The 12,710-nt window shown below is 50.2% G+C and overlaps 1 protein-coding gene across 2 annotated transcripts in view; it reads left to right on the top strand.

The window, feature by feature from the left end:
* The window catches only part of IGLON5 (IgLON family member 5), a 140,254-nt gene that overhangs the window by 108,077 nt on the left and 19,467 nt on the right, over nt 1-12,710 (top strand). For both annotated transcript variants that reach the window (XM_028742524.2, XM_028742525.2), the window contains exon 3: nt 10,214-10,446. In XM_028742524.2, the coding sequence (XP_028598357.2) occupies nt 10,214-10,446 (233 nt within the window). The remainder of the gene's footprint in view (nt 1-10,213; nt 10,447-12,710) is intronic.

Raw genomic sequence — 12,710 nt, 5'->3', positions numbered from 1 at the left:
CAGTGCCCACTGCTGCTGGTAGGGCAGAAGGCAAGGAGGCCAACAGCAGGTGGTGCCAGAGTGAATAGCAGGCAGAGCCAACAAATTCCACTTTTGTCCCCATCCTCTTCCCTGCTGGAGGAGGCAACACAGAGTTTAAAAAGGAAGAAGAAGACAGGCAGACCCATTCCACAAACTGTAAGAAGGCAGACAAATGAGGGCTAGCTGGGGGCAGACTGAGATCGGTGGGGGAGTGCCCCAGTTGCCCTCATGGTTTGGTCTCCACTGCTATGCTGACTGGCTCTCCAGGTTTCCAGGTGGGGGACATTCTCAGCAATACCTGGAGATGCCAGGGAATGAAGCTGGGACCCTCTGCAGGTGGTCTCCCAAATGAGCTGTGGCCTTTCCTCCCAACCCAGGGGATTTGGAGCCCAGCAAGATTTGTGGGGGCAGCTGCCTGCTGCCCACGTGTTTGCTTTCTTTATTAAACTGCCCTGAGGTAAAAGGAGAGATGGGGATTAGCAAATGTAAGCACCTAGTGGGCCACCGTACACAGGTCTTGTGCTGGGCCCAGGGACCACCAACCATCACAGATCTCCCATGTAAGGAAAGAGTGGCTCCTTCCAAGCAAAGCAAAACAGAAGCACACTCTCTAGTGACGCAGCCATCTTTCATCTACAGCCTTTGCTCCAGCAGAGAGCGGGACCTTTCCCTGACCCTGCTCTCCCGTTCCCCCTTCCGTTGATGTCTGAACCCAGAGCAGGTTTCGTCCCGCAGTTCAATCATTTAACTCTCCCTGCCTATTAAAGTTTCATCGCAACATCTTGACAGTATTTAAATAAAATATGCCCTCTCCCCCTCCCCCCTCCCCCCACCTCACGGCACAACGCACAATTACCTTCTCATAACGCGTTAATAGCAGCCGGCGGTGACTTTCGGGATGGCTAATAACTCTGTCAAATGCGGCATAAATTCACCAGGCCTTGGTGCGAATACTTCTGCATTGTTTCGAAGCGAGAGGACATAGGGAAGCTGCCTTGTACTGGGTCAGTGCAAGAGTCCGCCAAAAGCAGTGTTGCCTGTAACTGGCTGGCAGCAGCCCTCCAGAGTTCTCCCAGCCCTAACATTGGGGACTGAACTTGGGACCTGCACACAGAACAGGTGCTCTGCCACTGAGCGACAACCCTTCCCAGTAGGCCCCCATAGGAGACCCTTCCCTGTATTCTGAGGGAATTCTATTTCCCCCACATCAAGATTGTACCCCTCAACTGTCCTATTTAAATCAGAACATCCTGTTTGGGGGGGGTGCTCTCGCGGGGCAGCACGGCACCCAAAAATGTGCGGGAGAGCACACCTTGCATCTTTCAACCATATCAATAGCGCAGAATTATGTGAAATTCTGCGTTCCAAAATTAAGTGCAGTTATATAAAAACATGTGCAGGGATGCTTGGTGCCAGGGTTTTAGCTGCCCTTGCTTTTACAGCAACCTAGCACGCAGAAAGGAAGCTGGAGAAGCTTCTCCCACCCCACATCGCAAAGAGATGCATTGAGATCCCCTTTCTCCCTCTCTGAGTAAGGACTGAGTTTTAAAACTGCATTCTCCACTCTGCACATGCTTAGGGGGGAGAGTGATGGTTAGTTGCATAAGTGAGATGCTATGGTCTGCAGCCAGATTGACTAGAACTCATGCTGTCCTAGAGCACAAGAGCTGTAGTAGAGGAGGGAAGATACTCTGCACATGCTCAAGGACAGCCATTAGCACATCTCACAGGTTGTTTGGAACACATGCCCACCTGACTTTCAGCAAGAGAACAACTGCAGCTCTCAGCGACCGCTGGCTGCCAGAGATTATCCTCTTTTCATGGGGGAAGCAGCCACCAAGCCAAGGTTTCACGTGGCTGCATTATAGGGATCCGTCTGGCCCTATGATGACCTCTTGTTCCCAGCGCAAAGGACCTCTGCTTGTTTCTTGCTCATTGCTCTTTCTCTTCTTTGGTGTTCCATGCACTAATGGGTCTCAGTGGAGCAGACTCGGTGCCAGTTCCAAATGTGGCCGTCATTTCTTGCGCTTGCCGGATGGTTTCTGTATTATGATCTGACCAATTAGCCCTCGAAACATAGGGAGCTGCCTTATCTTGCGTCAGACCACTGGCCCCATCTAGCACAGCACTGTCCAGCACTGACCAGCAGCAGCTCTGCAAGGTATCAGGCAGGGTTCTTTCCAAGCCCTACCTGGAGCTGTCAGGGATTGAACCTGAAACCTTCTACTTGCAGCGCACATGCTCTACTACTGAGCTACAGCCCTTCCCAAGTACTTTAGCACCTCATGTTTCGGGCTGAACATTTGGGTTTGGGCTGGGTGTTCATCAGTATGTGGGTGATACCCAGCTCTACCTCTCTTTCAAATCGGAACCAGTGAAGGCGGTGAAGGTCCTGTGTGAGTGTCTAGAGGCGGTTGGAGGATGGATTGCTGCTAACAGATTGAGGTTGAATCCTGACAAGACAGAAGTACTGTTTTGGGGGGACAGGGGGCGGGCGGGTGTGGAGGACGCCCTGGTCCTGAATGGGGTAACTGTGCCCCTGAAGGACCAGGTGCGCAGCCTGGGAGTCATTCTGGACTCACAGCTGTCCATGGAGGCACAGGTCAATTCTGTGTCCAGGGCAGCTGTCTACCAGCTCCATCTGGTATGCAGGCTGAGACCCTACCTGTCCATGGACTGTCTGGCCAGAGTGGTGCATGCTCTAGTTATCTCCTGCTTGGACTACTGCAGTGCGCTCTATGTGGGGCTACCTTTGAAGGTGACCCGGAAACTACAACTAATCCACAATGCGGCAGCTAGACTGGTGACTGGGAGTGGCTGCTGAGACCACATAACACCGGTCCTGAAAGACCTACATTGGCTCCCACTACGTTTCCGAGCACAATTCAAAGTGTTGGTGCTGAGCTTTAAAGCTCTAAACGGCCTTAGCCCAGTATACCTGAAGGAGCGTCTCCACCCCCATCGTTCTGCCCAGACACTGAGATCCAGCGCCGAGGGCCTTCTGGCGGTTCCCTCATTGCGGGAAGTGAGGTTACAGAGATCCAGGCAGAGGGCCTTCTCGGTAGTGGCACCCGCCCTGTGGAACGCCCTCTCATCAGATATCAAGGAAATAAACAACTACCTGACTTTTAGAAGACATCTGAAGGCAGCCCTGTTTAGCGAAGTTTTTAATGTTTGTTGTTTTATCATATTTTTAATATTCTGTTGGAAACCTAGCCAGATGGGACGGGTATAAATAATGAATTTTTATTATTATTATTATTATTATTATTATTATTATTATTATTATTATTTTGGTGTAACAATGCCATACCCACAGGCACAATAGGATCTCACTGGTATGGATAGGCTTACACTTCTCATTGCCACTTCTTCCTGCAGGCATCTCATCGCCGACCGCTGGCTCAGGCAAGATATTCACAACTTTCAATCCCAGAGTGGCTAATGTGGTCCTCTAAGCATTGTTGGGACTCCAGCTCCTGCCAGACCCAGCACCAGGATGTCCCATCAAAAGCCATTCTGCTGAAGCCCCACTCCCCTCCAACCTGGAAAAGCCCAGACTGGACATGGCAGGAGCAGTTCCATGCCTTTAAAAACATTTAGACAAGGAGCAAGGGTTCCATTTTAAAATGACAAGAGAGATGCACACTAGGAGAGCAGAACCCTCCCCTCCTTTATGCTTATTTCCCCAAAATTGAGCTCAATCAGAGCTGAGCGCTAATATACCTTAAGGCAATTGACCTTGACAGGGAGAAAAGGGGAACATGATAGAAGTGTATGAAATTATGCCTGGTGTGAAATAGGGATGGATGTGCCTGTTAATTTTGGTTTCTTGTTTTCCCCATGTTGGGATCATGTTTCTCACATTTCTGCAGCCATTTGTGAGTTGTTGGTTTAACAAAGGAAGCCTCGTGAAAAATTGTCAATGTTTTACTGCAAATTTCTACTAATATACACATGTTTGTATGAAGTTTTGATGAATAATCACATTTTGCCAGAAACTTTCCCCTATATAACAGATGTGTGTATGTGTGTGTATACTAACATACATTTTTCTGCATATTTTCACCAATACAGTGGTACCTCGGGTTAAGTACTTAATTCGTTCCGGAGGTCCATTCTTAACCTGAAACTGTTCTTAATCTGAAGTACCACTTTAGCTAATGGGGTCTCCTGCTGCTGCTGCGCTGCCGGAGCAGGATTCCTGTTCTTATCCTGAAGCAAAGTTCTTAACCTGAAGCACTATTTCTGGGTTAGCAGAGTGAGTAACCTGAAGCGTATGTAACCCGAAGTACCACTGTACATGCTCTCTCTTTTTGGCACATTAGATGGAGAACCACACTGGAGGGGTATGAATGACTGGCTTGTGTGTTAGTTCACAAAGTGAGAGCTTGGTAGTTTCTCATTCCAATGCAAAGAAAATCAAATTTCTCCCCCATCACTAATGTGAAGCAAGTGGATGGCGATAACTCTCTCTCTCTCTCTCTCTCTCTCTCTCTCTCTCTCTGTGTGTGTGTGTGTGTGTGTGTGTGTGATCGTCACCAATCTAGATGGCTTTAAAAGAGGACTAGACAAACATATTCTCCAACTGTCCTGAAAATGCCGGGACTGTCACAAAAACCCTTAAGCCATCGCGGCTTCTCATTTGGTCACGCCGAGTCCCAAATTCCCAAGGGACCTTCCCTTGAGTGCAGTATTTCAACGTGTTACTGGAAGTTCAGATCGATGCACCCAACTAACACATTTCTTAGACCTAGGCCTCCCGCTACATTTCCCCAACTCAATATGGCGTCATTTCCTGTTTTTTTTTAAAAAAAGAAAATGAGATATGGGTGACTTGGATGCCCCTAAGAAAATCTTTCACCATTCCCCTGCTTCTTGGTCAGTCAGTCTCCCATAAAGAAAGCAGTGGGTTGGGGAGCGAAGAGGGTGGGGCTTGTCCACGAAGCCGCTGCATCTGTGTCCCTGCTCCAGTCTCTGAGGAGGAGGAGGGGCAGCGGCAGGCTGTGGAAGGATGGCAAACTCCTGTGACCATCTGGCACTAAGGTGATGGAACTACAGGAGAAAGTGGCTGTGCTAGAGGTGGAGATGGGCACAGGACAGAGCCGTATGGAGCATGAGAAGAAGAAGGTGTGCCTCAAAGCCCAGGACTGCATCCCCATTTTCATCTGAGGAATGCTGGAGGGTAGGGACAGCACGATGGCTACTCTCTGGCTCCACAGCTGGAGGCAGCAATTCTTCTGCTGGACACTGAGGTCCACCTTCTGAGGGCCTTCTGGCGGTTCCCTCACTGCGAGAAGCCAAGTTACAGGGAACCAGGCAGAGGGCCTTCTCGGTAGTGGCACCCACCCTGTGGAACGCCCTCCCACCAGATGTCAAAGAGAACAACAACTACCAGACTTTTAGAAGACATCTGAAGGCAGCCCTGTTTAGGGAAGCTTTTAATGTTTGATGTATTACTGTATTTTAATATTTTGTTGGAAACCGCCCAGAGTGGCTGGGGAAGCCCAACCAGATGGGTGGGGTATAAATAATAAATTATGATGATGATGATGATGATGATGATGATGATGATGATGATGATGATGATGAATACTGGTTGCTGGAAGCAACAGGAGGACAGAGTCCTCCCTTGCTCAAATCCTGCTTGCTGGTTTCCCACGGGCATCTGACCGGTCAATATGAGAACAGGATGCTAGCCTAGACGGGCCCCGTGGCCTGATCCTGCCATGTTCATCTTTTGTTCTTCTCCTGCTCTTTTTAAAATATAAATTGCTTTGTTCACTCAATAGACATCAAAGCAACCAGGATGCTCTTTGAGGGAACGCGGGTCTACAACATGGGGTGGGAGAGCAGGGAGAGCCCCCCTCCCCATGTACCCTCTCTGCATCCAGCCCCCTCTGCACAGGCCCAGCTGGAAGTTGTGAGTCAGCATGCGGAGATCGTCTCTCTGCCATTCCCCCCCTTCCTTCTCCCCCCACCCGCCAGCCCCCCACTCCAAACAGCCTGCAGTGTGCCGGGTTCCCACCAGCCTGAATCAGCAGAGGCTTTGACCTACTTCCCAAGACCTCTCCCTCCTGCTCTCTCTCTCTGCAGAATAGAAGGGGGAGGAGGTGGAAAGGAGCCCTCCCTCCTTCGCTCGCTGGCTGACTTGCTTGGCAGGAATACTAAGCGAGCTGCAGTACAGAGCCTACGTCTTTTGTTAGCTCCCAGGGGCAGGTCACCCCCACCCAGTACCCTGTCTCCATGGAGGAATTTTGGCAGAGCTGGAGCAGAGATCCACCTAGTCCAGCGTTCTCTCTTTCCCACAATGGCCATGGAAATGTTGCTTTTCTACGCTGCCTCCTTTCCTTGGATGCTGAGATATACTGCAGCTCTGCATGGAGGTTTTAATATCCTGGCTTGTGGCTGCTGGTGTGCCTATCGTCTACCACCACCTTTTAAAAAGATGGTGGTTTTAAAAGGGCAACAAGCTCACAGAGGATAACAGCCTTCAGTGGCAACTAGGCATGGAGCCTATGCAATATATTCCCTGCTGCATAAGAAGCAGAAGGCAACACTAAGTACTGTGTGCTGGAGAGAGCATTTGAGCTCATGTCCTGCTATTAGGGTGCTGGTTTGCCACTGTGGGATTAGGGTGTTGGATCAGATGGAGCTTTGGTCTGATCCAGCAAGGCTCTTTTTGTGGTTTTAATCCTCTCTCCCCTAGCTGCCATCACAACACTTATTGTGTCAGGGACTGGACTGAGGAGGAATGGTGGGGGTGCCAGTATAGATTCAGAACAGTGGTTTGCAGAAGGGCATAGTTCAGAGGCTGCAGAGGGGAGAAGCTGGGGAATATTGGAAGAGGAACAGCTGAAAGAATAAGCACCGGGGAGAGACAACTGACAGACTCGGTGTCTTTGGAAAGCATTCCTGACCCACCCACCCCACCCAGGACCTGGCATGCATTGAGTGTACTAGAAAAAAGATCTCAGAGGCAGAGAGCTCAGATTAGCCGACACAGGGGTGATGTAGAATAGGAGAGGTGGGGGGAGACTTTACTTGGAGCAACGCCATTATTTAGAGAAGACTGCATTCCTTCATCTCTCCCTGTGAATATTAATAAATGACACGGTAGGAACTTTTATTGTTTTTCTGTTTCTTGGCTGCTACCGTGAGAGGTATCGGATCCCCCAAAGCCTGACATATTGCAGCAGTGAGTTCCACCCATTAATCCCACCTTCTGAAAAGAAGTATCCGCTTCCTTTTTGCCAGTCCCAGAGTTAATGCCCATTGGACTTATTGGGTGATCCCAATTTCTGTTACAATAGCTTTCTGCCATTCTGTATATTTTTTACGTGGGTGGCGCTGTGGTCTAAACCAGGAGGTCGGCGGTTCTAATCCCCGTGACGGGGAGAGCTCCCGCTTCTTGGTCCCTGCTCCTGCCAACCTAGCAGTTCAAAAGCACGTCAAAGTGCAAGTAGATAAATAGGCACCGCTCCATGGGAAGGTGAACAGCGTTTCCGTGCACTGCTCTGGTTCACCAGAAGCAGCTTAGTCATGCTGGCCACATGACCCGGAAGCTGTACACCGGCTCCCTCGGCCATCATAGCGAGATGAGCGCCACAACCCCAGAGTCAGTCATGATTGGACCTAATAGTCAGGGGTCCCTTTACCTTTTTACTTCTGAATGGCTGGCAGGGGGAAAGGGTTAAGCAGGCCCTACCCACCACCCACCCACCCACCCACCAACCAACCAATATTTTGCTTTCCTTAAAGCTTTTTTTAAAAAAATAAATCAGGAAAAATAACCAGGTATATTGTAGATTTGGCCCTTTCTGTCCCAGGATTCTGACTTTCTCCTGGACACTTTCATCAGGCATTGTGCAGCAAGATGCCACTAGCAGATATCTCAGCTCTGGGTCCATGGCAGAATGTGAGGGGTAGGGCAGGCTGTGTGGAGGAATAGCATCTATATAAAATATCAGGGTCAGCTGCAAATTCAAGGGGGAAACACAAAGCCCTTCCCCTCCCCACACCAGCTTTTCCCCAGTTATCTTTGGAAGACTTGTCCAATCTGTGCCTGACAGCTGTCAGGGACCAAGAAACGGGATTACTTAGCGCCCACTCGCCTTGAAGGCGAGAGAAAAAGCACTCCGATAATTAAATCTTGAGGCCGGGAGCCACAGGGCAAGGGGGGTGAGGAGAGAGAGGGGAAGGGAAAGAGAGAGAGAGAGAAATGAAGTGGCAGGAAGAGTAGCGAGATGCCAAGGGGGTGGGCGGGCAGATGCCAGGGCCTCAGAGAGGGTGGCTGCACCGAAAACACCCCAAGCCCATTTGCAAGGCAAGGGTTGCTTTTGAACGTGCCCGCGCAGGATTTAAATTCAGCAGCTGAGTTCACAAAGTCTGGGATATTTTAATGTCCCCCCCCCCCTCTCTCTCCTCCCTCTCCCCAACACTCATTTTTTCTGTAAATCCACAGTTTGGAAGGTGTTCAAGTTTTTAGGGCTTGATAAAAAGAGAGAGTGTGAGAGAGAGAGCTGTAATAACATGGGCTTTTGGACTTCAAAGGGCTTGGGAGAGAGGGAAAGAGAGAGGGAGAGAACGAGAGAGCGCCAAAGGCCTTGGCAATCTGTGAGGAAAACTCATGAGTACTTTCATTCTCTCCTCCCTCCCCACCACACTTCTCCCTCACATGTTACAATGCTGCGTAATAAATTCTGCTCGGCTGTGTGCTACAGAGGCGGAAAAGGGCCCAGCTTTCCCTCGGATTACAAACCGAGCGATATACAGAGCAGGGTATTGCTCAGATGCTGAGGTCCCTGTTCTCTCAAGGCCCCAAGATGGCGGCTGTTGCCTGGACTGGGGTCATGGAGGCAACCTAGGCCTTGAGGTTATGGGTGCTCCCTTGACAGGGCCTGGGTGCATAAATGCCAATCTAAGCAGGCCCCGCTTGTGCTGTATATCTGTCCCTCTTTGAGGCAGATATATTGTGTGAATGCTGGGAGTGGAAGGAAGTGAGATTCGATTAGGTTTGCACTTTCTGAAACAGTACACGAACCGAAGCACAGCCCAACCTTTAAAACTTGTGCTTCTCTGAATTTTCAAGCCAAGTTCCCTAGCCAAGTACAGTGGTACCTCGGGCTACATACGCTTCAGGTTACTTACGCTTCAGGTTACAGACTCCGCTAACCCAGTAATAGTACCTCGGGTTAAGAACTTTGCTTCAGGATGAGAACAGAAGTCTCGTGGCAGCACAGCAGCAGCGGGAGGCCCCATTAGCTAAAGTGGTGCTTCAGGTTAAGAACAGTTTCAGGTTAAGAACGGACCTCCAGAATGAATTGAGTACTTAACCTGAGGTACCACTGTAATACATGTCTGAAAATACATGTGTATCAGGGTAGAGCATGCCTGAAAATGCATACATTAGTGGGAAGCATGCCGCAGAAATGCATGACTGGTGATAAGCTGTTTTTAATAGTGTATTTTACATTGCTGTAACCCACTCTGGGACCATTTTGTGGAAGGGGTGCATGATAATAAATATAACAGCAACAGCTTTGCGAAAACGTGCAAATTGCCTACAAATGTGCAACACTGGGAGAAATTCACACTAAAACGTTGATGAATTTTCATGAGAACTTTTTTGTTTGTTTTTTAAATAAATAGGAAACTGATGTCTGAATGTAGGGAATCGGAGACTTAAAAAAATAAATAAAACACTGAGAGGAAACTGAATTGAGAAACTCTCTTGTGCCTACCTTTACCTTACCAACCTCCCTGACCCTAACCATCCAGAATATTCGAAGATTCGGAACAGACGGAATAAAGAATTTCTTCACACGGCACATAGACTTTGGAATTCGCTCCGATGAAAACTAGGGGTGGCCACCAATTTGAATAGTTTTTAAAAGGGATTGGAGAAGTTCATGGGGGGTTAGAATATCAGTGGATATCAGAAGTTCATGGAGGCAGAGGCGTAAAGATAGCAGTGGGGTTCCCATAGACTTCCGGTTGGCCGCTGTGAGAACAGGATGCTGACGAGATGCATCTTTGACCTGGTCCAGATGTTCTTACGTCCACTGCTGCATCCCTCAGAATCTGATATCGGAGCCAGCCCTGCCCTGCCCCTACTTCTGCTGTTGCCCCGTTTTCATCCCATCGTTCTGCTGCTCACCTTTGCTGCTTAACTCCTCTCCCTTCTCTGCAGCTGCTACATAGACCAGCAGGTGACGCGCGTGGCGTGGTTGAACCGCTCCAACATCCTGTACGCCGGCAATGACAAGTGGTCCATCGACTCACGGGTGCAGCTGCTGACCAACAGCCCCTCGGAGTTCAGCATCATGATCACCCATGTGGACGTCTACGACGAAGGGCTCTACACCTGCTCCTTCCAGACACAGGACAAGCCTCACACCTCGCAGGTGTACCTCATTGTGCACGGTATTGCTATTATTATTATTACTATTTTTACTATTATAATTTCATACCCACCCTCCACCAGCAGCAGCCCCAGGGTGGGTTAAAACAAATCAGAATTCAAAATCCTTTGCTGACGGCACCAGGTGTTTCTCCAGCAGCATTTCTCCAAATTGCCCAACTAGCAAAGGTGCAAAAGTCCTGCCAGCCTTTGCATCTGACTGTGTAGGTCTAGCTCCCCAGAACTCTACCCTCCATCTCAGAGGAGAGCTGCACTTTGGCTCTAGACAACTTGGAATCTCTCTCCAGCTGTCAAAACCAAACAGACTCCTCTCCTCTGCTCCTCCGCTGGTTCCCAGCCGCCTGCGGGATTTCTGCAGCATTGGCAAAAGCCACAACTGCAATACTAGCCTACCCCATAATTACACCCAGCCCCCCCCCCTTTTCCCACGGTTGCTGGAGCTGGGAAGCCAGTACAATAGCAGCTGATTGGACCCCGGTCCGGAACGAGGCGCCTGGGCGTCAGGAAACAGCTGTTCTCAGCTCCTCCATCATTCGCCGTCGCCTACGTCACCCCAACCTATCAGGGCAGACAATGGGGATCATTAGGCCCAGTCAGGAAAAAAGCAATTTCTTTTTCGGGGGCTCTTCCGCTGGGGCAGAGAAAGCAGCTATTGGGAATTAACCCCGAAAGCACTAGCCTGAGGATTTGATGAGGAGGCACTCAAAATGCAGCTGTTTCTGGGGTGGGACAGCTATTTATAACCAAAAAAAGGCAAGCAAACTGGCTGACATCATGACAGGAAGACTAGTATGTATTGCAAGGACCCCTGGAGAAGGGGGGGGGATTGCAATGCTCCTTTGCTGACCCCTTGCCCAGAGTGACATTGCATTTTCTCCTGCGGAATCCCCATCTGCTGTACCCTGGCCACTAAATGTTAGTGATGTTGGGTGGGAAAAGAATATGTGTCCCTCACTGCAGTCCCAAGTGCAGGGCTTCACATGGGTGTTAATGTCAATAATGGAATAAATTAAAGGGAGACAGCTGGGGGCATCATCAAAGGCTCAAAAATCAAAGCTTCATTTCTCTGCATGCTGGCCGGTGTCCAATGGGACTCATAGGGTGGAAGGCAGGGAGCCCAACAGTAGATGGCGCCAGAGCCTGCTAATTCCAGTTATGTCCCCATCCTCCTCCCTCCTGAGTTCTACAAGGGCCACACTGAGACTAAGGAGCAGCAGGAGAAAGCTGGCAGCCAGGGCCACCTCTGAGACAGAGTGGAGGTAGTAAGGCAAGCAGGTAAAGGTAAAGGGACCCCTGACCATTAGGTCCAGTCGTGACCAATTCTGGGGTTGTGGCGCTCATCTCTCTTTATTGGCCGAGGGAGCCAGCGTACAGCTTCCGGGTCATGTGGCCAGCATGACTAAGCCGCTTCTGGCAAACCAGAGCAGTGCATGGAAACGCCGTTTACCTTCCCGTCGGAGTGGTACCTATTTATCTACTTGCACTTTGCTGTGCTTTTGAACTGCTAGGTTGGCAGGAGCAGGGACCGAGCAACGGGAGCTCACCCCGTCGTGGGGATTCGAACCGCTGACCTTCTGATCGCCAAGTCCTAGGCCCTGTGGTTTAACCCACAGCGCCACCCGTACCCCAAGGCAAGCAGGTGCAGGTTGGCTAAGAGCAGACTGGAGTTGGCTGGGCGGTGTCCCACCATCCCAACGGACTAGACTCCACTGTCTCTCTGTCTGTGTCGGCCCATCCTAGATAGTTACTCTTGCTCACTCCAGGGCATGACAGATCACTGAACATAATCAGTGTCAGCTTCAGGTTTTATAGGTGCCTCTATGCAAGTTGCCTTCAGCGAATGAGTCTTTCAACAGCGTTCCTGCTGTCCATTTGCTTGCCCTCTCCCTCCGGACCCAGTCTGCAGGAGAAAGAGAGCAAGACGAGCCCAGGGTATCCACAGCTCCTCATTGCACTTGCCAAAACTCATGCAGGTTGGAGAGGGCAAGTGAACAAACAGTCCCAGCAAAGAGGGAAGGGGAAGAGCAGGGGCAAGGATTCTTAGAAACAGCAGAAGCAGATTCAGGGCAGCACAACTGGTTCCTACACACAGGGCCCAGGGGGCAAGAGGGTGTCTTCCCACATCCTTCCCAAAGCCTGGGATGTGCTGGGCTTTGGGAAGGAGGTGTGAGGCTCTGAACAGGGTCCTAGACTCCTCCTTCCTCCTTCCCAAAGCCTAGTTAATGCTTTGGGACGGAGGCAGGAGGGCTCTGAGACCCTGCCACAG

The sequence above is a fragment of the Podarcis muralis genome, chromosome 7 (assembly GCF_964188315.1).
Source record: "Podarcis muralis chromosome 7, rPodMur119.hap1.1, whole genome shotgun sequence".
NCBI lineage: Eukaryota > Metazoa > Chordata > Lepidosauria > Squamata > Lacertidae > Podarcis > Podarcis muralis.
The sequence above is the reverse complement of the archived record's forward strand: the minus strand, read 5'-3'. Positions and strand labels throughout refer to the sequence as shown.